The 24,248-nt window shown below is 37.4% G+C and overlaps 2 protein-coding genes and 1 non-coding gene across 3 annotated transcripts in view; 2 read left to right on the top strand and 1 right to left on the bottom strand.

Annotated features, from left to right (window-relative positions):
* Positions 1 to 4,923: 4,923 nt before the first annotated feature.
* LOC145770825 (uncharacterized) lies at positions 4,924 to 10,085 on the top strand. The gene is made up of 2 exons (XM_082582555.1): positions 4,924 to 6,429; positions 7,317 to 10,085. The coding sequence occupies exons 1-2, from the start codon at positions 6,272 to 6,274 to the stop codon at positions 7,504 to 7,506; spliced, it is 348 nt and encodes a 115-aa protein (XP_082438681.1). The 5' UTR covers positions 4,924 to 6,271; the 3' UTR covers positions 7,507 to 10,085.
* A 7,865-nt stretch (positions 10,086 to 17,950) lies between these two features.
* The window catches only part of LOC145770797 (DBH-like monooxygenase protein 1 homolog), a 30,579-nt gene continuing 24,281 nt past the window's right edge, over positions 17,951 to 24,248 (bottom strand). The window contains exons 13-16 of the mRNA XM_082582525.1: positions 23,772 to 23,877; positions 23,480 to 23,555; positions 22,090 to 22,109; positions 17,951 to 18,386 (exon numbers count right to left, since the gene is read on the bottom strand). Of these exons, the coding sequence (XP_082438651.1) occupies positions 18,255 to 18,386; positions 22,090 to 22,109; positions 23,480 to 23,555; positions 23,772 to 23,877 (334 nt within the window). The 3' untranslated portion in view covers positions 17,951 to 18,254. The remainder of the gene's footprint in view (positions 18,387 to 22,089; positions 22,110 to 23,479; positions 23,556 to 23,771; positions 23,878 to 24,248) is intronic.
* LOC145771426 (U6 spliceosomal RNA) lies at positions 20,434 to 20,540 on the top strand. The gene has a single exon (XR_014289216.1). It is a non-coding gene; the product is annotated as a U6 spliceosomal RNA (small nuclear RNA).

Raw genomic sequence — 24,248 nt, 5'->3', positions numbered from 1 at the left:
AGAAACTAGTGAAAAGTCAACCAATAATTAAAGAATGTGCAAATTGCTTTATTCTCCCAAATCAGACAGACCACATCATTAAGGATCTTGGAAACAAAGCTATGACCATTATGTTTGGCAACGATGGCAGTAGTAACCTAGAAACACAGCGATACAATACATTGGTCAAGAAAATTAAAACAGCCAAATGTTTGTTTGTTTATCTTTATCCTGCATTGCGGGAAAGCGGACTTGAGCGCTATGCATCGGTGTACGCCTTCCGACATACACCTGACCCACGCTGCAGCCGACGGCAATGTCTGTTTCCGGTTGTCTACTTTACTTATGACTTAAATTTGGTACTACCCATTACTCGAAATCGATCACTAGGTAGAGGCAATTATCGTTAAGTTTCTTGCCCAGAGAAACAACAGCAAGTGCGGGTGGCTGGAGTCGAACATGCAGGCTCTCGACTGCGAGCCCAACGCGCTAACCACTCGCCATTGCTGCCGATTCAAGTAAAATCGATTTTTGGTTACTTTTTTGGTTACAATAAGTTACCAATGGTTTTTCAACTGATTTGATTAGTATTGAGTAAAACAGACATTGCCGTCGGCTGCAGCGTGGGTCAGGTGTACGTCGGAAGGCGTACACCGATGCATAGTGCTCAAGTCCGCTTTCCCGCAATGCAGGATAAAGATAAACAAACAAACAAGTAACACCAACAACAAACAAGCGACTACAATAAGAAAAAAACAAGCAAAAAATTAATACATGACGTCACAATGACGTCATTAATAACATAATTTTGTGTCATTTTTATCTCGTGTATTTTGTAGTGGCAGTCAGTCCAAATGTAAAAAAATAACGTATCTAATTGCATAAAAATGCCGTGAAAAGAGCTCAAAATTGGGGGGAATCCCCGATTTGGGGGCGATCACGTGACCCAAAAAGTTGCGGCACCCACTAAAATTGAAGTTAGATTCATCAACTACAAAAAAATGCAAAAAAACAACGTGTAACACGTTTAGCCTAAAGATGCTCATTTTTACCCCTCAGGGCCTGCACTAATAGTAGGCCTATGTTAATTGAGTTTCGGGCAAAATTTAGGTAGGGGTCCGCAGAATTAATAATTTGTCTAAACGGGTCCGTGACAACAAAAAGGTTGGGAACCACTGACATAGAGGGTAGGCTATCTATCGGTTTTGATAAGAGGCTTAATTTTTTTCTGAAACTTTTGGTAGCCTAATCACTGTGCACAATAGGAAAATGTACCAACAATGCGTTGAATTTATTTTAAGCTATTTGGCACAGGTAGGCCTAGATCAAAAATCGATTTTACTCTGTCGAAGTCAGGTCGTAAAATGCCTTCTGCGATTTGATAGCCCAACAGTTTGATGGAATTTGTCACAAAAATACTCTTATCCTCGTTCAAAGTGAGATTAGCCTACATTCTTTTACAGCTTTCAAAAATGTCTTCATATATTAGCACCGTGCTCTTAGCGTGTGCGACAAGAGATCATACCGTAATGTCATCTAAATAAGCAAAAGTTAAAACTTACACTAATTGCTTTGAAGAGTGTATAATAGGTCCTGCCCTTGAAGGACCTATTGTAGCCTAGGACACAAGAAAACATTGAAAAATTGATCACGTTTATTACAAAAACAAGCACATAAAAATGTGAAGTAATAATTAATACCGTAGGCTACTTAAAGGGCGGGAAAACCCAAATTAACTTTTTGCGAGTTTTTTGTTTCAGCGTGATGTCATTGTGTAGGCTACAACATGCGTTTTAGCAAAAAAAATCCAAATTTTGTTGCCCTCGTCTCGCTAAGGCCGCTTTTGTTTGATACCCGTTTGCGAGGTCTCGCGCGCATCCAGCCGTGACGTCACAACTCACAAGGTACATATAGTCGTGGCCAAAATTTAAGACCAGACTTGATTTATGACGATTTTTGCTTTACTTGTCGGCAGCCGTGGCCGAGTGGTTAGCGCGTTGGGTTCGCAGTCGAGAGCCTGCATGTTCGACTCCAGCCACCCGCACTTGCTGTTGTTTCTCTGGGCAAGAAACTTAACGATAATTGCCTCTACCTAGTGATCGATTTCGAGTAATGGGTAGTACCAAATTTAAGTCATAAGTAGAGTAGACAACCGGAAACTGACATTGCCGTCGGCTGCAGCGTGGGTCAGGTGTATGTCGGAAGGCGTACACCGATGCATAGCGCTCAAGTCCGCTTTCCCGCAATGCAGGATAAAGATAAACAAACAAAAACAAACTTCAAAATACTGCATCAGATATCGTTTCAGTTGCATCATCTTATATCTGATGCAGTATTTTAAAGTAATGCAAAAATTGTCATAAATCAAGTCTGGTCTTGAACTTTTGGCCCCGACTATATGTACCTTGTGAGTTGTGACGTCACGGCTGGATGCGCGCGAGACCTCGCAAACGGGTATCAAACAAAAGCGGCCTTAGCGAGACGAGGGCAACAAAAATTGGATTTTTTTTTGCTAAAGTGCATGTTGTACACAATGACATCACGCTGAAACAAAAAACTCGCAAAGTTAATTTGGGTTTCTCCTCCCTTTAACATTGATAAACACTTTAGTTGAAGTGTTGTTTCTGGGAAATTATTCTACTCACAAGGAGCCACTGAGTGGAGAGCAGCCCTGAAATAGGTTGCTTAAGCACGCACCCCGAGAGCCGAACCAGCAGCACTGCTTGATCATGAGTCGGGCGCGTAACCACTGAGCTAACGGGGCGAACCTAACTTATTACCAGTCTAGCTAATTCTGTCAGCAGCCATATCCTAATTTATACGCATTGGGCGAAATAAATTAATCAGTCATTCGACAGGAAATAACCCCTACAAAAACAATCACAATATGACGCATCACTTCTATGCTTGAGTGGAGTTAAATCTGGTAGTTTTCCACTTTCAAGTAAATGTTGCCAGATGAAAACTTCTTCAACAAATTGATAAATCTTTATCAATCAATCAATCATTTTATTTTTCGTCATTAACGCGTCCGGGACGAAAAAGATACTAACTACAAAAATCGATATAAACCTACCAGCACGTTAACGAACGGGAAAAGGTGGCAAAACCTTGAAAAGTTTAAAACGTGCCTGAATGAAAAATTATGTAGTAGGCTATATATCAGTAGTTAGCACGGCCACAAAACCCAAAAAAACAAATAGCAAAAAAATAAAACAAAAACAGAGAGAAGCACACATGTAGTAATGAATGACGGCCTAATGAAAAGTGTTGTGGATTGAATTTGCCAGTTCCAATATTGATGTGGATGAACAGTCATAATAACAATAATAATAGGATGGAGAAAGAAAACCGGACATAAAAGAAACCCATCCTCAGGCAAAAGCCCGTTTCAATGTGGCCCAGGAGAGCAGGTGTTGAGCTCTTTCTACAGTTAGACCAGAGCCACTATATACAGTATATAGTGACACAGTATATAGTGACTCTGGTTAGACTGCACATCACACAGTAGCCTGAAAGCTTAAACTTAAAAGATGAAAATCTTATTTTATGTCAAATACTTTATTGTTATAATTTAGGATCAAACAGATGAGAAAATTTCCTATGAATTATCTTAAGGTTAGCAGAAGGAAACTGTTGGGAAAGTGACAGTTGGGAAAGTGAGTGAGAGGTTATTGGAAAGTGAGTGGTTAAAGTTCATTTGTTGGCGTTTGGCAACGCTGTTGTAGTTTTCTGGGATTCACTCACTGAGAACAACAGACTCACTCAATTTCAGTCAACAAAGTGAGATGCTTTGTACAGTATGTTAATTGGCGTTATTGGGGAAAATTTAATTGTGGGAGTCATTTCAGTTCATTTTTTTTTTTAATTTTCCGGTTTAGCAATGCTTTATATAATTTTTTTAACATGACAAAGAGTACCGTACATTTTTCTGAAGTTGTCACTCTTAAAAATGTATGGTAGGCCTTTAAATTTTTCTAAAACATTTCATACAGTAAAAAATTTTTTTTTTGCGAAACTTTGAATGGAATGGTACATATGGAATGCAGTCAAGTCGATTAATCGTATCAGCCATTTGCCTGGCATTTTAATACAATTATATTCAACTGATATGTTTAACCAATTTGATCAAGAAAAGATGTTTATTGTGACCAGGCATTATTGTTGCCAAAGTGTGTGTGTTAACTCGGTTGCGTTGGGTTTCACAACTGTGCATGTGTGTGGTTTAACCCTACAACTGTTTTCAACTCTAATAAAACTCAGAGGAGTTTATTAGTGTAACATAAACCCTAATAAACTTTTTTGTTACACAACGCAGTGCATTGCTCGTATCGGAATCGGTTGTATAATCAAAGCATTTTCACGCACACTGCAGTACAGCAATCAAACTCCTTTTACTTTTAATGATGTCTTTGACGTCACAAGACGAACTTTGACTGCCTGCGTCTTTGTTTCAAGTGTGCTATTTTTAGATCTGTTGCAGTGTGATTATGTTTTTGTCTATTCTTTCGCCTTAACAAAGTCTAGTTGTGCAAAGAATAATCTTTGTGGCGCAATGTCTTGCTCATGAGATGACAGTATGGTATTGGATTACAGTAACTTGTTTTTCTTTTAATGACATGCATCTGTCAGTTATGCAAAAGTCACAAGGGACATTCTCCTTTCAATTACCGGCAAACATTGTTTTTGTCTAGATATTAAGCAAAGATAGTGATATCATTAAATGAATGAAGTACCGTATGCAAAGGAGAAGCAAACGCTGATACACTTATCTGACATATTCCTTTATGTGGGATACAGTAAACCAATAGTTTTACTTATTAGATCGGATTTGGTTTGGGATTTCAGACTTTGTTACAATAAAAGAATTGATACATTTAAGCAGTAGGCGCTCAGCCGGTTTCGTCTGTAAGCTAATATGGTACGGATGCAACCTAATTCGTACCATGAACAATTCATACCGTCAGTTCGTACCTTGAAAAGATCAAGAGAAAAAATTAAAAAAGCCAAAGTCGCTGATCACAGTTTCCGCAAACATTTTAAAATTTTCCGCAAACAAACAAAAACTCTTAGGATCATTTAAAGAAATTTTAAAACGTTTGCGGAAACTCCAATCAACCCTAACCCTTTTAAAATGTTTGCGAAAACTCCGATCAACCCTAAACCTTTTAAAATGTTTGCGGAAACTGCGATCAGCGACTTCGGCAAACTTATAGGATCATTACCGGAAATTTTAAAATGTTTGCAAAAACTGCGGAAAAAACGGAAACTGCGATCAGCGACTTCAGCTTTGTTCTATTTTTTTCTCTCGATCTTTTCAGTTTGTTTGCGGAAACACCCTAGCCTTAAACCTTAACCCTTTTAAATTTTTGCGGAAACTCCGATCAACCCTAACCCTTTTAAAATGTTTGCGGAAACTGCGATCAGCGACTTCGGCAAACTCTTAGGATCATTAACAGAAATTTTAAAATGTTTGCATTACCGGAAATTTAAAAATGTTTGCGGAAACTGTGGAAAAATAGAAACTGCAATCAGCGATGTTCTCTTTTTTTCTCTTGATCTTTTCAGTTTGTTTGTTTGCGGATACCGATAGGCTACTCACTACTCAGATACTCTAACCCTTTCAAAATGTTTGCGGAAACTGCAATCAGCGACTGCGGCTTTTTTAAATTTTTTCTCTCGATCTTTTCAAGGTACGAACTGACGGTACGAATTGTTCATGGTACGAATTAGGTTGCACCCGTCCCATATGGTACTATGCTGAAAATAATTTTGTGCAACTTTTTTGTGTTTTGCCAGTCTGTACTTGGTTTTCTGGGTTTTGATATTCCCAAACGGTTTGATCTTTTGTATGTTGTGAAACCTGTGTCACTAATATGAATTATATAATATAGTATAAGTTGTTGATTAAACTTTGATTTCAATTGGTTGATAGTAGATCTGACTTATTAAAAAAAAAAATTGAATTTGTTATGTTGTAAACATAGTGTGCGTAACTCTTGCATAATGAAACCAAAGAGTGGCTGCTCTCTAGTAGCCTTCCAGTGTAGTCCGAGAACATTGTTGATCTGGGGTGGTAGCAGGATAGACCTTCGGCCCCAGACCAGAGGCTCATATATGACAAAGAAGAAAATTACATTGTTTACAATATGTTGAGAATTTTGTAAATACCATTTGTACTTTATGAAACTGTTTTAAATTTTTTGTTTGTTTTTGATATCTATGCAGTTGTTTACCACGCTCATTTGTTTTTATACAGTTCATTTTTATAATTTTTACCTAAAGAGCAGAAATGGTGTCACTATCAAGAGAACAACAAAACAAGCTGACATCAGACCATTTAAAAGGAAATGCAGGAATAGAAGTTTGGTTAATCCCATACTTTGTTACTTTGGCAATCATGATTATCATTGTCTCAATAATGATTGTGATGCATTTTGTCAACAGAAAGTAAGTAGTGCATTGTTTTCTTAGATTTTTTTTTACTCGTTTCATTGAAGGATGCTTTTTCTTATTATTCTACTGATTTGCAGTCATTAATTTTATTGCAAATGCAGTGTGATGACATATAATATATATATATATAATAATAATATAAATCAAATATTATTGATCCTCCTTTTAGGGTGAAACAGGCTGTCAAGGGTTTAGCGAGTAATAACTATATTTGATTTAATTCGCTCTGCTTGGCTTTTTGCTTGGCATTGAGCACTTTTTGTAGTATTAGTATGTAATATTTATTCTTATTGTTTGTATATAATATATATATATAGACAATAGACATAGTGTTGAATTGTACCCAACATCCATTGTTTTGCATCTTGAAGAACAAGAGCACTAACATGTAACAGGAATAAAAAATTGTTCAAAAGTATATGGTAGGTGCTTTCAAATATGATAATCCCTCTTTTGCAGTATTGGTAAACCAATGCCTAAAATTCACTAACTTTATGCTTATTTATTCCAGTTTAAAATTAATTTTTAATACACAGTAGTGGTATGTAAATCATTTGTTAGATAAAAAACTTTATCCATGTTAAAAACGACATTAGCAAGCCCAGTCAGTTTAGTAAACAAATCATCAGTGGTATGTTACAAGCCTAGGTTATTCTTTTGCTCAGTACCGTATATAAGTGCGTTGAAGAGGCACTAGTCTATCATTGTTATTCAGCCGCTAAAATCGATTTGAAGTCCTAGTTTCATCATTATTTTGTGTCAAAAAGCACAAACTGCGCAGTACAAAACAATCTGAATTTTGTACAATTGTCTGCTCTAAAGTAGCCTACTTTGCAAAATTGCATTATTATTAAGTTTGATGTCATTTGCATTGTGCTCAGACGACGTCAGGATGCAGCATCACATGGAGATTATAGAAAAACAAACTGTCAAGAGATGCTTCAAGAGCTTGACGATGTTAGTAGAAATGGTATTGCTGATAATAACAGAAGCGATGATTGGTCAGTTGCAAACAGTAGCGGTACTAAACCTCGCAATGATTACTCTAATCTACCAACATCCGATATATAACCCAGTAACCAACTCCCCATGATGTTTTCTCGCTTAAAGTTTGTCTTATTTTTTGAGACTGGATGCCCCAACCATGTATGATATATTGTAAATTAGTAATCATTGCTCTTGCTTATATTGTTAGGCTGTGTTGTTGCCGCTTTCAACTGAAATTCCATCTATGACTTTAAGCGCACATGGTTATGTGGAAGCTTGTTCAATGTTCATCCAGAAAGCAAAAATCCAGCAAAATCAAAAGAAAATTTTTGGTGTTGCAATTTGTTATGATATGGCCCAATTAAAAGACCAAGTGTTGTAATTTAACTTGTTAAGTGCGTATTGCGACAATTGTTGTTTGAGCCTATCGCTTTTACTGTACGTAACGCGGTCGATTTCGATACCGCTACCGGTCGATTTCGATACCGCAGCTTTTCATGGCACATTTAATTTCCCTTCGTGCCCTTTGTCTGGAAGGCGCTATTGCAGCGTGTGAAGAACCGACGAACATTGTTTCCAATGACAATTGCAGTTTGACAGAAATAGTCCAATATTGAATTTTTTTAAATAGTCAATACCACAAAAGAAGGCAACCATTTAAAAGAAAAGCTTGTTGCGTTGTGGTCTCCACAACACTCTACGAAGTAATAATGCGACAAAAAATACTGGGCGTCCTCACGCACAGTTGTGCGAGTTGCAAAATACTGTATATTGCTCACTTAACAGGTTAAAATTATAGCGTTATATTGCAATTTGCAACATATTCTGGATTCACCTATCTATTCTTTTACCTAGATTAGTATAATAGAGCTCAGAATAAGTTCCTATTTTTTCAAATTATTTTACTCTCCTTTTTATTTGGTATTGAATACGTCCTTGGATGATTCATATTGATAGCATCTTGTAATTCTGTGTATCTGAAAAGATGCTGTAGGTTTAAATGCTTTTCAATCGACATTACATTGCAAGGCATTGGATAATTTGGTCGACATCAAATCGGTTACTGGCAATCCCTCAGATAATTGTAATGTTTTGGAAGTGATTGCGGATGATAAGTGATTAAAAAAATTGTTCTGCAGTGTCTAAATGCTGCATGCCAGGCCTACAAGAAGATATTTAGGAGCTTTCTGAAACTTGGTTGTCTGCCAAAGGTCTAAAATTTTTAAAATGACTTTCATGCCAGAAGGTGCTTCCGTATATCACAATTTAAATTAAAAGCTGTTTCAAAATTCTTGTAAATAGGCTTATTTTAAAATTATGGTTGATGTTGTAGATTGGGGGTGCTCGTATCGGTAGATGGCTGCACTTTCTGATTTTGTTTTGTGCGATGTTGCAAAGTTCACGTGGAGCAGAACATTTGAACTTTTCCATCGTTTTTGTTTCTCACACAATGAATTAGAATGAAATCTGTATTTATAGTGCAAACTATTAAATATACACAACAGCGTACGCTATTTTACCTGGGGCTTAGGCTACTGTTATTTCAATAATACCGTTGTGTTGATTCACGTTGTGTGAATTTCACTGTCGCTGTTTGTGTGTGATCACTAAATTGATTGCTCGAAAAAGTTAGTCATACAAACTGCCATGCTCTGCGATGGTAAGTCAACAAGTCGTTTTTACTCAAGTGTCATAGTAATCAGGTTGTCACTGTATCACGTACGGTTGCCGTGTAAAGTTGCTGCTTTTATTGAAATAAAAAAAATGAAACGTAACTATACTTCAATTGTGCAACCAACACTGCATGTGTTTGTGTCTGGTTTTCTCTATTTCTGGACTTCGTGGGCGATCTGGCAAATGATGAGAGATGAGTTTCGGTCATTGACAAGAGTTTTTACTTAAAATCTTTGACCTCCATCTCTGAAGGAGCAGGCTAAACTTCGATATTAAAAATCTTCCAAGAATCAAGTGTCGTGAACTTTCTTTGAGGATGAAAATAACGCCAGCGCTATCTTGATTTAACAGCTATCCTACGATATTGTATTAAAGACACTGGTCACAGCGGAAAACCATAATATTTTCGTGGGAAAGTTGTAACATAAAATTCTCGGATCCTTTCAGTTCAGTTGTTTTTATTTCTGACCATCATATCAAAACAATACACGTCAACATAGCAAAGGTCGAGAAAAGGGTAGAAGCGACAAAACGCGAACGTTAAAACGTGCTTGAGACCGAAGTAGGCTAAGTTATTGATTTGAAAGAAATTTGGCACGGTCGCAACACCTTCAGAAAACTTTAAAATATAAAGGGAAAATAAAAAAGAAAATGTTACAAAAAACAAATAAACAACATATATTTAGGCTATAGCTTTATTAGCCCACATAGCTTTAGCTCAGTGGTTCCCAACCTTTTTCATCCGGTGGACCCTTTTAGTCAATATTCAAATCTAAATTCCCCCCTTATAAATTTAGTTTGTTAAAAACTCGTTTACATTAATATTTTAATCTAAGTCTTTAAAGATAAACTAAAGTTTCACTAGTAATAAGCTTTTTAGCCTGTAGCCTAATATTCCCTTTCATACTAAAATAATTTAATTACGGTAGGCTAATGAAGAACGTTGTTGAAAAGTATTTTATTCAAAGAAAAAAAAAAAGAGATACAAAGACCAGCTGAAAGTCTTCCTCATCCATGCAAACATCGATCTGGATTCATGGGAACAACTTGCTAGTGACAGATCAACTTTGGAATACACAAAATTTTTCGAAAAAGCAGAATACAAAAGGCCCATAAAAAACGAAACACTAGAAAAGAAAATCTAAAACTACCACGTCCCCCACCATCCATACAATGTGATTTTTCCCCCACATCCTTCTCATCATAGACTGGGCCTCCAAAGTCACATATGACGTTACCATCCAAAGCCAAATTCGATTGGACACGAGCTGGAGCCAACGACATTCAAAATATAAGAGGCAATGCATTTAACAGTCTGTGTGAAGCTTGTGATTTTTTTGTTTCGACAATTCATGAATGTGGTGGAAGTGTATTGGAAAGAGCATAACGAATATCATTCTCCACGTCTAATCTGTTTCTCTGTTTTCTTTTCATCTGCAAGAGTTGAAAAACCTGATTTGCATAGATAAGTGGAAGCAAACAGAAGGATAAGTTCGAATAGCTTTCTCTGTCACTTTGGGATAGGAATTACACGTTAATGGCCAAAATCCAGTGATCGATTTTTTCTCTGAATTTTTTTGTTTCTTGAATTTCTCTTGTGCAAGAATCCGTTTTGAGTTCTAAAAATTCATTCTGCAATTTATCGGGAAGTTTTTCCATCAACAATGTGAATGAATTTCGTATTAAATCAAGCTCATCATCATAAATTTCAGGAAAATATCGAATGAATTCTAATGCTGTGAGATGTTGGAAAATCAATTTATTTTCCAACTCTGAAAGAACTTGTTCTTTGCCTTCAACAACCAGCACCAATGATAATTTTTTAAATATGGTGACATGTTCAATTGTTCATTCTAACTTCTCTCTTTCAATCATCAAGCTTGCTAGGGAAAGCTTCCAAAGCATCTTTAAATGCTGAGCGGTACTGGCATCTGCTCCTGGAAGGGCCACCCAAGCCAGGCTGATCGGAAGGTAGAGGCCAGACAAAACGTAGTCTCCCCTCGATCAGGACAGCAGAGCCTTCTAGCAGGCCACGTTAAGGCAATCTTTTAATGACAGTGACATAAATCAATCACTTTCTTCTAACTTGCCTTGAGCCAGCATGGAAGCATTAGCCTACAGTTTGTAAAGTCACATGGTATCAATATGTCAATGGCGCATGGATACAGATAACCCATGTTGATGCGCAATTTGCTTCAAACGGAGATGGCGATTGGAGATTTGCCGTATAGGCCTATTGGCGTTATTTCCTTGCATTTTCAGATTCAGTTTATCCCGAGTTTATCCAAACATATCAACCAAATAAGCAAGGAATCTAATCCATCTGTCATCATTCAGCAATGAAACAAATTCCAATTTTATTTGAAGGTCAAAAAATAATTTAAGTTCGTCTCTGAGCTCAAGCACTCGCTTGGTTACGTTTCCTCTTGAAAGTCATTGTGTATTTGCATGAAAAAGAAGTAGGCCTACGTGATGGGTTGCAATTGCATCCATGTCAGTGCACAGTTTAGTTGCTTAAATAATCGGGAGTAAAGGGCTCCTTCTCAACGCTTTAAAGCTCTGGTCTAGGCCAACTTAGTAGGCTTAGAAAGCTTTACAATCCTAAAACCAAGTTCCCCCCTGAAAATTGCAAAATTCCCCCCTAGTGGGGAGTTTCCCCCGGTTGGGAACCACTGCTTTAGCTGATATATTTAAGATTTGTATGGACAGTTGCTATGAAGATCGGCCATGGTGCGTTATCAAGAGTGCTGATGGTCGTAAGGGGAACACGTCTTGATGCGTTTAGCTCATAGCAAAGACGAGCAAGGCAGGCAAAGAAAATCCTACCACGGGCAAAGCCATTTCAAGCGCAACGCACCATAGGCCTTGCACAGTGACGATCGGTGAGGGAAAGCAAGGAAAGCAGTGCTTACCTGAGCGAAAACTATGCAAAATATAATGACTGAATTCTAGGTTTAACTTCTTATTATTTTTATCAAGTCTATTTTAACTTGAAAATTACTGTGTTCGTGACTAGAATTACTCGTAACTCTTGTGAGTAGTCTAAGTTCTCACCAAACCGCATTTCTTGCCTATAAATGCCAATTAACGCAAACGCTTTTGTCAGAAACCATCACTGAAGCTCCAGGGAAATCAACTTTCAAAAGTGCTTACCCTACATTGAAAAACGCCTTCGTTTTATCCAATCCTCAATCGTTTTGCAAAACGACACCAGCTGCTTAACCAATCAGATGTGTTATCTGGTGTTATGGTTAAAATTGCTTTCCCAGTGACGTCAATGCGTATCTCATAGCGACTGCTTTTGGTTTCAGGCGAAAGGATACAGCCTCTACGCATGAGTGATTTTCGGGCTTGTAACTATAGGCTACTGAGTACGCTGAAAATAAAGCTGGTTCTCTTACCAAAAAAAACATAGATTCTACAATAAGACATGCAATTCCAAAGGGTACATTAACCAACCAGTACTGAAACAGCACAAGTGTTTTTTTAATTCTTTGGGTTAATAGACTGACATCACAAGTTCAGAGCAAACATACTTGTGTTCTTCAAGAATGGACTAGCTTAATTTAGCCTATAGGCTAATTATTTGCTCTTTACTAGTGCACCAGTCCAATGCATGTCGTAAATGCTTACAGATGACATTGACAATAAGTTTTTGTGCTTAGTCTAAAAAAGCAGCCAACATTCTAGACTAGTCCCAGTTTGATTGATTGATTGAATCTTTATCCTCGGACTGGGAAAGTCCGAAGATTTTGTTTTGGAAATGCTCTCAGAGCGCACCAAATTGGAAGTGTTTTTCAAAATTTTCTGGGGGAGGCCCCCCAGACCCCCCGCTGGAAGTGTTGCCTTCGGCAACACGCCTTCGGGCTTCGCCCGACGGTTACGCCCCTCGTGCCTACTACCTTGCTGCAACATATTTCCATGTTGCTTTCCCAATGGTTTAAGCCACCGAACGTCACTGGCCTTGCACGACTTACAAAATAGATAGGCTATAACTGGACGACTGGAAAACAATGACAAAAACAAATAAAACAAACTAGCAAAAACAACATCATCATCTTGCGGAAATTCAATTATACCCAGGGAAGTTATATCTTGAAGATATCAAGCGTGCTTTGATAAAAGTTGCGTTGTTAAGCGATAATTTTAGACCCCAGTCAGCTAAACTCGTCACCTCCACACTGATCCAACGTTAGCAAACGTTGAATTAATGCAAAAACGACAGGCATTGCCAGCTGGGATGTAGTAGTGGCATGTCACTGTAATATGATAAATCTGGGTTAGGCTACCGTATGTTTTACACGTTAAACCATAACAAAAGTGAAAAAAAACACGCCAATTCGGCATGTTAGAAAAATAGATAAACAATCAGACAATAGCATGACGATCCAGTCCAAGATATTGATATAAAACAACTGGTTGGAGCACATGGCCACCGCTTCATCAAAAGATGGTGATTGGTCGAAGAGGATGGAAAAACTTCTGCAGACTCTGTAGAACTTCTGTGGACAAAAAAACACAAAAACCAGAAGGCCAGTAGGAGTACTTACAACCTTACTATTTTGCTAATAAATCTACACACATTGGCCTATCATTTCTGAGTAAAAAAAATATATTAGTAAGTTTGGTGTATGTTATACTTAGATAGGATTATTTCAAGGAAGATTTAGCTTGTTCATTTTTGATTTAAAGCTTTTTACAGTTTTGCATTCATTTCTTATAGTAGGGGGAAGCTTGTTCCAAACTGTTGGCCCTATGTACCGTATTGATTGTTTGCAAGTGTTAATTCTGCAATATATCGGAATATAAGGAGAGTTACTTCTTGTTGTTAGGCTATTTGATTGTTTACACATAATTATATCATTAAATGTTGTGGGAAGTAGGTTTTTTGAATATTTAAACATGAAAGTTGCAATCTCTGTATTTTTCATGTGGTTAATTGATTTTAAATTATTGAGTTCCATTACACCTTTTATGCTTTCTCTGCGGTCAATGTCAAATACAATACGAAGACAGTTATTGCATGTACGTTGCAGCTTTTGCAATGAAGTTTTGTTTTCATGACACCATGTTGAGTTACAATATAATATCTGACTCTCAACTAGAGAATGGTAAATGGAGAGAAGTGCTTGTTTGTTTAGGAAAAGCTTAATTTTTTTTGTCACGCAGAGTGTTGATCTTATTTTTTGAAGCAAGATTTCCGTATAAGATTTCCATGACAAATGCTCGTTTACAATTATTCCCAGAAACTTTATTGAGGCAACTTGTTCTATGTTGTTTTTTCGAATATTTAAGGGTGGGTTGCATGATAGTGTCTTGCTTCCTTGACTTGAAAATAATATATGTTTGGTTTTGGTGACATTTAGAGACAATCAATTTGTTGATAGCCATTGATCTATGCATACAAGCTCTTGATTTGCCATATCATATACAGTAGAAACGGTTTTATTTTTATATATAATGGTGGTGTCATCTGCAAACATAACTGCAGTTCCGTGTTCCGAGGCAGTTAGGAAAGTCATTTACATAAATCAGGAATAGAAGAGGGCCTAAGATAGACCCTTGTGGGACACCCAAAGATATGTTGTTAACATTAGAAGATAGTGTGCCATTGAAAACCACTCTTTGTTTTCTATTACTCAGGTAACTCATGAACCAGTCATAGGCCACGCCTCTTATTCCGAAATGATATAATTTAGCTAGCAATATTTTATGGTCAATGGTGTCAAATGCTTTAGATAAATCAAGAAAGATTCCTAATGCAAGATGGTTGTCATTGAGTATCCTGGTGATACTTTCTATTAGCATTGAAGCAGCATGGCTTGTGAAATGATTTTTTCTGAAACCAAATTGATTGTTAGGCTATAGAAAAATTTATGTCTAATTAAGAACGAGTATAATCTGTTGTACATGATTCTTTCTAATATCTTTGAAAAAACAGGTATGCGATGACACCGAAAAAATACTCTTCTGAAAACGTCTTTTCACGAATTGTATTTCAAGAAAAAATAACCGCAGGCTGTCGAAAAAGGATGAGCAACGCGGTACGCCACTAAAACTTGTCACCACAATACAAATTACTAGGATAAAGGACGGAAATTTCGTCTAGTTGGTAAGCACAAGCAAAACAGTTTTAATATTCGACCAACCTTTCTAACGACAATTCTAAAATGACGAAACTGACTTGAGATATTTCAAATGCAGGTAACCAGCTTCTGTGACGTAACAGTGATAAACATTGTGAAGCAATTCCCACGGGTGTTGAAATGGTTTGTGCAATGTTTTACAGGTGTTACAAAAGATTGTGCAATCTCTGCTCATGTTTTAGTAATATTCCATTACGTAAGAGACCTCAACGGTTTTATGTGACGTTTCATTTGGGGAAGGATTGTCCGTAACAGATACCGCCGCCTTATTTGCAAGTTGCTTTCTGGCAGGCGCGTGATCAAGGAGTTGGTCATGGACGGAACCTTTACCACTAGCAACTTGCAATGGAGAAAACAGTCTGAAAAACTAAGTCGTTTGAAAAATAGCGCATCATAAAAACTGGTAGCCAATTAACCTCACATAACTAGATTCCACACCCATATTTTACCTATTACAGTTTCGTAAAATATATTCTTTAATTGCTTTGCCTGAACCAGGCATCGACGGCCTCAGATGAATAATTATACCAAGTATTTCTATAACTTAATATGTTGTATGAGGGGTTGTTTTGCCTTGTCGCTAATTTTTTTTAGATGAGTTTATTTGCCAGGGTTTCCTCTTTTCAAAAATTTGGTTTTGTTTTTTGCTAAAAATTATGTTGTTAGGGCTCATTTTTCATATTGATTCCCGACCAGTTAGCCTATAATTTCTCTTGGAGGTCCTGGTCAAGACAAAACATTTTAAGCTCGTTTCACAATGAATTTTGTAGCTGCTGGCAGACTGAAATCGATTTTAGCTGTTTGTGTTTGAACTTAGCTACTCATAGGAAAATAAAACTCCTCGGACTGACAAAGCCTCTGATAGGTCATTCCTTACAGTTTCGCATACCTACTGTAGGCCTACTTGTAGAACTTTGAACCAGCACTGATGTAGGGCCGGTTACCGAGATTGACAAATTAAAGTTTTCGATAGTTGTTGTAGTGTTGCTGCAGGTGAATTATTTCTTCCATTAGATGCCGCTCAATGGAGAGCAGTCCTGAAATGCGTTGCCTAAGTGCACACCTCGAGAGCTGAACTAGCGCTGCTTGATCTTGTGTCGGGCACTTAACCACAAAGCCAATGGGGCAGATAATCCAAGTTTATGTTTTAGACCGCTCTTACACAACCCAAAAAGTGCTGAAAAAATGAAAAATAATCTTGCCACGATTTCCAGAAAAATTAGACTTGATCTAGTCTACACAACGTTTGCCACAAAAACTGCTTTTGCTGTGTTGCAGTTTATTCTTCGTTGCACAGCCTAGCGTTGGATGGCCAGTGAGCTAAGATAGGCATCACTTTTACACAATGGTAACACTTTTAATTATATTTTTTTTTACAACAGACACGTTATCGGGAACCCACTGACCCCCCAACACAGTTAAATTTGATTTTTTTTAGTCACTTGGGAGTAAGATGATGTTTAATAATGAAGAGACAGAAAATAGCATGTGTTGATTAGATGCGATACTAATGAGCCCAGCTTCATCTGCGAAACACGTATCTATCACTGTCAATTCTTGCTATAATCGCTTGGCGAGAAACACATGTTATTGGAAAAGTCTTGATGGCTAGTGTGGAGGCTCCACCGGCAGAGATGGGCGTGATCTTGATCTTCAAGATTACTTTTTTTTTGGTGATCTTGATCTTGATCTAAGATCACTTTTTTTTGTGTGATCTTGATCTTGAAGAACAATAAGATCAAGATCACTTTAAAATTGAATTTGACTTCCTAGATAGAGGCATTTTTTTAGAACTCGTACTGTACAAAGTAGTTAGTGGCAACTACTAACATTAAGCCTCTGTTAATATGATGTGTGTCCAACAAAAGACGATTTAAAGTCTCCATCTAATCTGGTCAGTGTTGCCATTTCAAAATTGAAAAAGTTTTCTGTGTTGGTCATATTAAAGAAGTCAACTTCCATGTACTTTATGTTGACGTATTATAAAAAATGATTTAACTTTGTTCACAATTTCCATGTGTGAATTTTAAAGAAATGTTTGCTTTCTTTGACCCAATTTTAGATGTTTCAAAAGTCTAGAATGGCAGTGTTAAAAAATCTGGACTCTAGCCGACTTTGGTCATGTAAAGTGGTTTATTGCAGCAAATCAACTAGACCAAGACTTGTTTAGGGTCTGAGTATGAAGCGGTTTGTCTGACCTCAAACTTCCGAACTTTTATGATAGCAGACAGCAGTATCAAAGTTGCCAGATTGGTAAATGGTGCAATAAACATTGACACAATACAGTGAAAGTTAAAACTACTTAGTAACACGAATAAAAACTTCGACATGAACCAGACGAAAATTTGGTAAAACATGATGTTGTTCAAAGTTTATTTTTATTTATTTATTATTTATAAATAAAAAGTATAAAACTAATTGCAAATTTTGCGACTTTTTCAGAACTACTGTAATTAACCTCGGCCTTGGGTGTGACGTTGCGATTCTACGCAAACTACGTCAACAATTGGTAGGCCTAATAGCAACAGTCACAAACTTATTATAATTATAATTCTTAGGCCAGCGATCGAGTAGTTAAAAGTAAAAGTTAGCAATACCAACTATATAGCCTACCTTTACCAGGTTGCTTATAGTAATTATTTTTTGCAACATTATTGATCAAAAACTTCATTTTTTTCAAGTAGGCTACACAAAAAGTGATCTTGATCTTCAAGATTACGATCTTGATCTTCAAGATCACATAGTTTGGTGATCGTGATCTTCAAGATCACCTATTCTTGGTGATCTTGATCTTCAAGATCACCAATACTGGTGATCTTGCTCATCTCTGTCCACCGGTATGGTTAGCGGAACACATTGCTTGCTGTTCTAGTGAGTACTCACTAGTCAGGTACCGTAGTGCTGACGCCAGGAAGATCGCTCCTTCTCAACAAAAGAGCACTTATGTATCATATCATTGTAATTTCCTTTATTAAAATGAATTAATTGCGAACTTGTAATTCATCTGACATGTTACAAAGAGCTATCGCACATTCCAACATTTATATTGGTCTGGAATCCGGTAGATGGCGCCATGCACACAGATTCGAACTCATCGTTTCCAATTGGATTGGAAATGGAAAGTGGCTCGCGTATCGAGAAAGACTGCAAAATAAAATATCACAAATATAAATCTTGTACCTACAGTATAGCCTAGTATGTTTGTTTTGCATTACATGTGCAGTAGTAAGCCTAGCCATTATTCATTGATTGTAGGAAATTTATGTTCGGAGAAAGCTTCTTTAAGAACTTGAGCCGGGCAGGAAACATATAAGCCTATTTGAAAACCAAAAAGTTGCAATCAAGATTTGTGACACTTTTCCATAAAAAGATGAAGTTTCTTAAGAAACAGTATCATTTTTCCTTCGGGTAGGCCTACATCCCTTTTATTACTAACTCAACACGAAACAACCGAAAATCTTCGAACACAGAAAGCACGTTGCACATAAATTTTAATGTTTGAAACAATTGCGGACAAGTTTTCGAATGATTTTACCAAAATCACGGTGGATCGATATTTGGAATTTAATTTCAATTGCTAGCACAAATGTATAGAAAACGAAACGATTCCTTTCTCTTATTGAGGAAAAGTGTAAATCGTTTGCTGCTTTGTGATTAGTTAATTCGGTTACATGGTGCTCAGCTGAAGTAGGATTTGCCACCGGACACAATTTGCTCTTTTAATTGCTATTTCAATATTGATCTACAGTCTAGCTAGCCAATGATTTTAAACAGATAGTGATTTGTGTTGTAAGCCGTTGTTACAGAACGCTTTGCGATTGAAAAAATCTTACGAAAACCAAACTAAAAGGATTTTTTTTCATTATTGTCGTAGCGAAACTACAAACTTCACTGTTTATCAATTTTTAATTTCTTTGTGGTGTTATAGGCTACTTATGCTTGTTTTGTTGTTAATTTTAAATTTAGACTGAAAAGTACGGGTAGGCTACTTCAATCAAGCAAGGTCTAACTTGAAGCAGAATTATAGCCTACTAGGCTACACATAAAAATTAGCAAATGTGTTGGGTTCTTAAGTGATATTCTACCATTGGCATTATGGTGAAGCTTAATCAATCAATTATTACCAGAGCACAGTAGGCCATTTGAAGATCATTTGACTGTTTACTATAAGTCCATGAAATAAGTCACTATTACTCAAGCTACAGTAGGCTTCTAGCCTATACTGCAGATTCTTGTCACTCATAACACATAGCCCCTGTCCCGTGTTTACGAAATTCATCTGTTGCAATTGATGACGTCATCATCATCATCAGTCGTTATCTCCGCCTGCGGCAGATTGCGCATCAACATGGTTTATTTGCTTCCAAGAGTGGCGATTTTGAGCCAATTCGCCCAGTGTCGCCAAGTTGAGTCCGGTCCATGATTGAATGTTGTCTTGCCATCGTTTTGGTTGTCTGCCACGTTTTCTTTTTCCTTCTACTTGGTGATTATTTAATAGGCTAGGGAGTCACCAACCTTTTTTTGCATGCGGCCACTTTGGCACTAAGGAGAGCTGTGGCGGGTCGCACTAATAAAATTTTAGGTAGGTTGACTCTTGTGTTAGAAAACAACGCATTTCGTACCCGGTATCCAGCGTTACATGTTGTTTATATTATGTATGTTAGAATACCGCAGCAACAAAATTAATCGAACAACGCTACTGCCAGGCCAAGCTCCTTTTACAACACTTTTAAATTTTTTAACAATGCCTAATAAACGAGGCCACTTGTTTTGCGCACTTATAGCGAGGCGAGCGGTTTCGTCAGAATATTCATCGCCAAGCAAGAGTGGTGTTGTCACTTCGCTTCACAAATGATATCTTGCAATTAACAATTTCAGTAAACAAGGAAATGTTTGACACATCGCAATACAGGCAACAATAGTGACCTGCAAACATATCAGTGAAAAATAGGCTCCAATAGCAGGGAAAAAGACACCAGGCACCATGAAACAAACGCTTGTGAAAATCACAGAAAAATCGTAATTCTATCGTAATTCATGAACAGTCTTCCCTCTAAAAAAGCAATGAGTTGGTTTTTCATCCTTTTTGTGAGAGTTTATAAAACCGTCTTTCTTTTATTATAGACAACTGTCACTTGCGGTGCTTATCAGCGTGGCAAGAATTTGTTGATTAACAACATTTTGCAGTAGCCTACTTGCTTCGGCAGTACATATACTAAAATTGGAACGATACAGAGAAGATTAGCGTGGTCCCTGCGCAAGGATGACACGCAAAATCGTGAAGCGTTCTATATTTCTTTAAAAAAAAAACATTTTGCAGTAGCCTACTAAGCTAAATATTTTCATAATACAATCAGAAATTTTTTTTTTATGTTGTATATAATATATATCTATCAATCAAATCAATCAATATATCAATCAATCAATATTTGCGTTCAACTTCGACACCGTTCCATTTTAAATAAGCCATGACACCACACGGGTGTGGCAGACTCGATGACCAGTTTGGTCCTTCTGTCACTCCCATCGTCATCAGCAAACAACCTAGCTCACATTGTAATCTTGTATTGTTTTGTTTTTTCGCATGTGCTGATGATGCAAAATAAAAGAACTTCTTCTTAAAAAAAAAAAAAAAAGAAAAAGTCTTTAAATTTATATATAATATTTTACCAATTCATTATAAATTGAGTTGGCACACCGACCTATTTTGCCGACAAAAACTTGCATAAAGAGAGCACTGCTCGTGAAACACAATAACAGTGAAACGCACACTAGTATTTACATGACATTTGCAAACTAAAAATCAGCAACCCCATGCTCACAGACAATTTCGAAATTCAAAAACAGACGTTTTAATCAACCACTGGGACAGTGTGGCTGGACATCGCATGGGAATAATTTTAAGCGACCCCCGCCTAGAACTATAATCTGATTGGTCGGTCGATGGAATCGTATGCAAAGCGAAAATATGCTTCCCAGAAAGTATTTTTTGCCTTCGTGCTCTTTAACTCCTCAAGAAAAGTATTTTTGGTTATACTTGTACGCTGATACCTTCCGCGGGCCGCTGCGATACAGCGTGGCGGGCCGCATGCGGCCCGCCAATTGGTGACCCCTGAGCTAGCCTATCCATCACTGACATAAGCTAGCCTATAACATAGCCTACTTTTAAAAAAAGGTAATTTTGCAATATAACAAACATATAATCGACAACAAATTAATGGAATTGAATATCATTATTTAAACAACTTCAATCAACAAGCCACCCATTTTTATATTTACAAGCCGACTTTTTTTTACACAATAGGCTATATCAGGGGTGGGCGAACTACGGCCCGCGGGCCGCATGCGGCCCGCGAGACCCTTTTATGCGGCCCGCCGGCACTTGCAGAAACTACTACTCATCACTTATTGTTTTAATTAAACAGGTTACATGACAAAATATTATTCCCTTTCCGAGTGTGTTTTTCTCTTCACTTTCAGTGCGTAAACACACACACGTCAGTCGCGCATGTATTGGAACATGCTCTCACGCATTGTTTGATGCAATTGTTTGATCATAAAATACAAATACGGTAGCGGCTACCGTAGGCCTACCAGTACTTCTACTTTCCTCCAAATAGCTTTTCATTGTTATTTGAGACGCACTGTTTAATGTTTTCTACTTCGACAGAATTTTTGTAAAAAATAAAAGATTTATATTTTTACTCTGTTGAAATAATGAGTGCTGTTAAGAAGCGAAAGATTGCTATATAGATCGAGGAAATGACTAAATGAAGTTTGTTAGATTTTATTAATCACTAATAGAAAGTAATTTTCAAAACAAGCCGTGGGCCCTACTTTTTCCCACCTGTAGTAAAGGTTCCATCCAGGCCCGCAACCAGAAAATATTTTCGGGAGGGGCATTTAATTTTTATCAAAGAACAAACATTAAAATGATGCATTGTGACATTTTTATGTTAATGTCCACGCCCATTGATAAGGGACAAGAGTGTGTGGCACTACCATGTTACGGTTCAGTGGTCATAACTTATGTCAATCACGTTTTTGTTTAGTACAGCATAAAAGGAAACTAGCCTTTGTAACCTTTTCTCATTTAGCTGTGACTACCCAAGGAAGAAAATTACGATAATACAAATATTTACAAATGCCTAAGCCCAACTGAGTAGCTTATTCACCACGCTGTCGCAGCTGCTTTTGATCTCGAATTATTTAGTTGTTTTTAAACGCTTTTTATGGTGATCATGGATGCTGACATTATGTATACGCTAACGAAACAGATAATGAGGATGCCAGCCTAATTTATCGAACAAAATCGTTAGCATGGCTTCCAACCAGCGTAGCCTACTTTCGGTTTCGATAGTCTACACCAGTGGTTCTCAACGGGGGCGGTACCGCCCCCCAGGGGGCGGTATGATTACCTCGGCTTAAGGGGGGGCGTTTTGATTATTAGGGACCATTCTGGTTTAACCCATCTATCGCCCAGCGTAACGATTTCGTCAAAGAGCTCGTATCTTCATGGTAGCATTTCCTACCTCATAGCTGGTGGAAAAGGGATTCAGCTGTGCTGTTCTGCCACACCAAACAGCGAAACCCACTTGACATAAGAGGTGAACTTCGAATGTTTCTCACTGGCTTTACACCGGATGTGAAGAAACTGGCACTTTCTCACCAAGCCCAAGGTTCACATTGACTATCAGTAGGGCCTATACTGTTTTCATGCTCGCAAATATATATTTGTTTTTCATCAAATATAGTTACTAGTCTCCAAAACCCTTACAGCCTGTTTCACCCTAACAGGGGGATCATCAGAAGGTCCCTATATTCCAATAGAATTTTATTTGAATAAGGACGTTCTGATGATCCACCTTTTAGGGTAAAACAGGCTGTAAGGGTTTTAAAGACTGGTAATAGCCTATATTTAATGTAATTCGTTCTGCTTGGCTTTTTGCTTGACATTGAGCACTTTTTGTAGTATTAATAGTACGGTATTTATTGTTTTATATTTGCTTTTCGTAATTAATCGTAATTGTTGGGGGGGCGGTAAAATTTTGCCAGCTCATGAAAGGGGCGTTGGGCCAAAAAAGGTTGAGAAACACTGGTCTACACTCTACAGTATGGCTGTACGTGTACGACGTACGTCTATTCATAGTACATTTCATACTGCATAGAACGCTTAAAATTTCGGGGGGGGCAAATGCCCCCAATGCCCCCCCCTGGTTGCGGGCTTGGTTCCATCCCCAAGCACACTTGGAATTGAGAAGTCGAGTGATAGTATTCACTGAGGTAATCCGATGCTGTTTGATTCCACTTGTGCTGGTGAAAAAGAGACACATGATTAAACAACAGTGCTATGAACAAACGAAATTATTTCTGGTCCTTAGTAGTAGGCTATCCTACTTAGGCTACATGAAATGGTAAACCATACATGAGAGATGCCAAACTAACAAGGACTTTTTAATATTTAAAACATACATAATTAACAACAGTAGCCTACTAATATTAATTGACAACTTTGCAAGTTCAACTCACCTTACTTATTGCTTCATCCAGAGTTTGATTTGCCATTTCCGTAGGCGACGTAACAATAACATCACTTAAATCTACACGTATATCGGGTTTACCCATGTTGATTCTCCTGAAATATAGACGCTGCATTTACAAAGAAAGGAGGCTCAAAAATTTAATCCGCATACTTTTTTCGTCATGCATGTAGTTTCATCAGCCAATCATGATTACAAAAACACGTTATGACCTTCATCAAAAACCTTATCTTCAAGGGAAACCAAAACGTCAAACTTTCCATCGAACAAATTACTTTTCGAAATATTTTTGTTTCCAACACCCCTAGCTTATAGTTTTCCTTATTAATACTGTAAACTAAGAAAATGTAGAGTTAATATTTTTAACTATACTCTAACTACAGTAGCCTATTGTAACAAGATAAAACTTTGGTACAGAGTTTGCTTTGTTCAACCATAGACAAACAAAACAAAGTAACTTTAGCAG

Source organism: Aplidium turbinatum, chromosome 5 (genome assembly GCF_918807975.1).
Source record: "Aplidium turbinatum chromosome 5, kaAplTurb1.1, whole genome shotgun sequence".
Classification (NCBI taxonomy): domain Eukaryota; kingdom Metazoa; phylum Chordata; class Ascidiacea; order Aplousobranchia; family Polyclinidae; genus Aplidium; species Aplidium turbinatum.
This window is presented reverse-complemented; position numbering and strand designations above follow the sequence as displayed.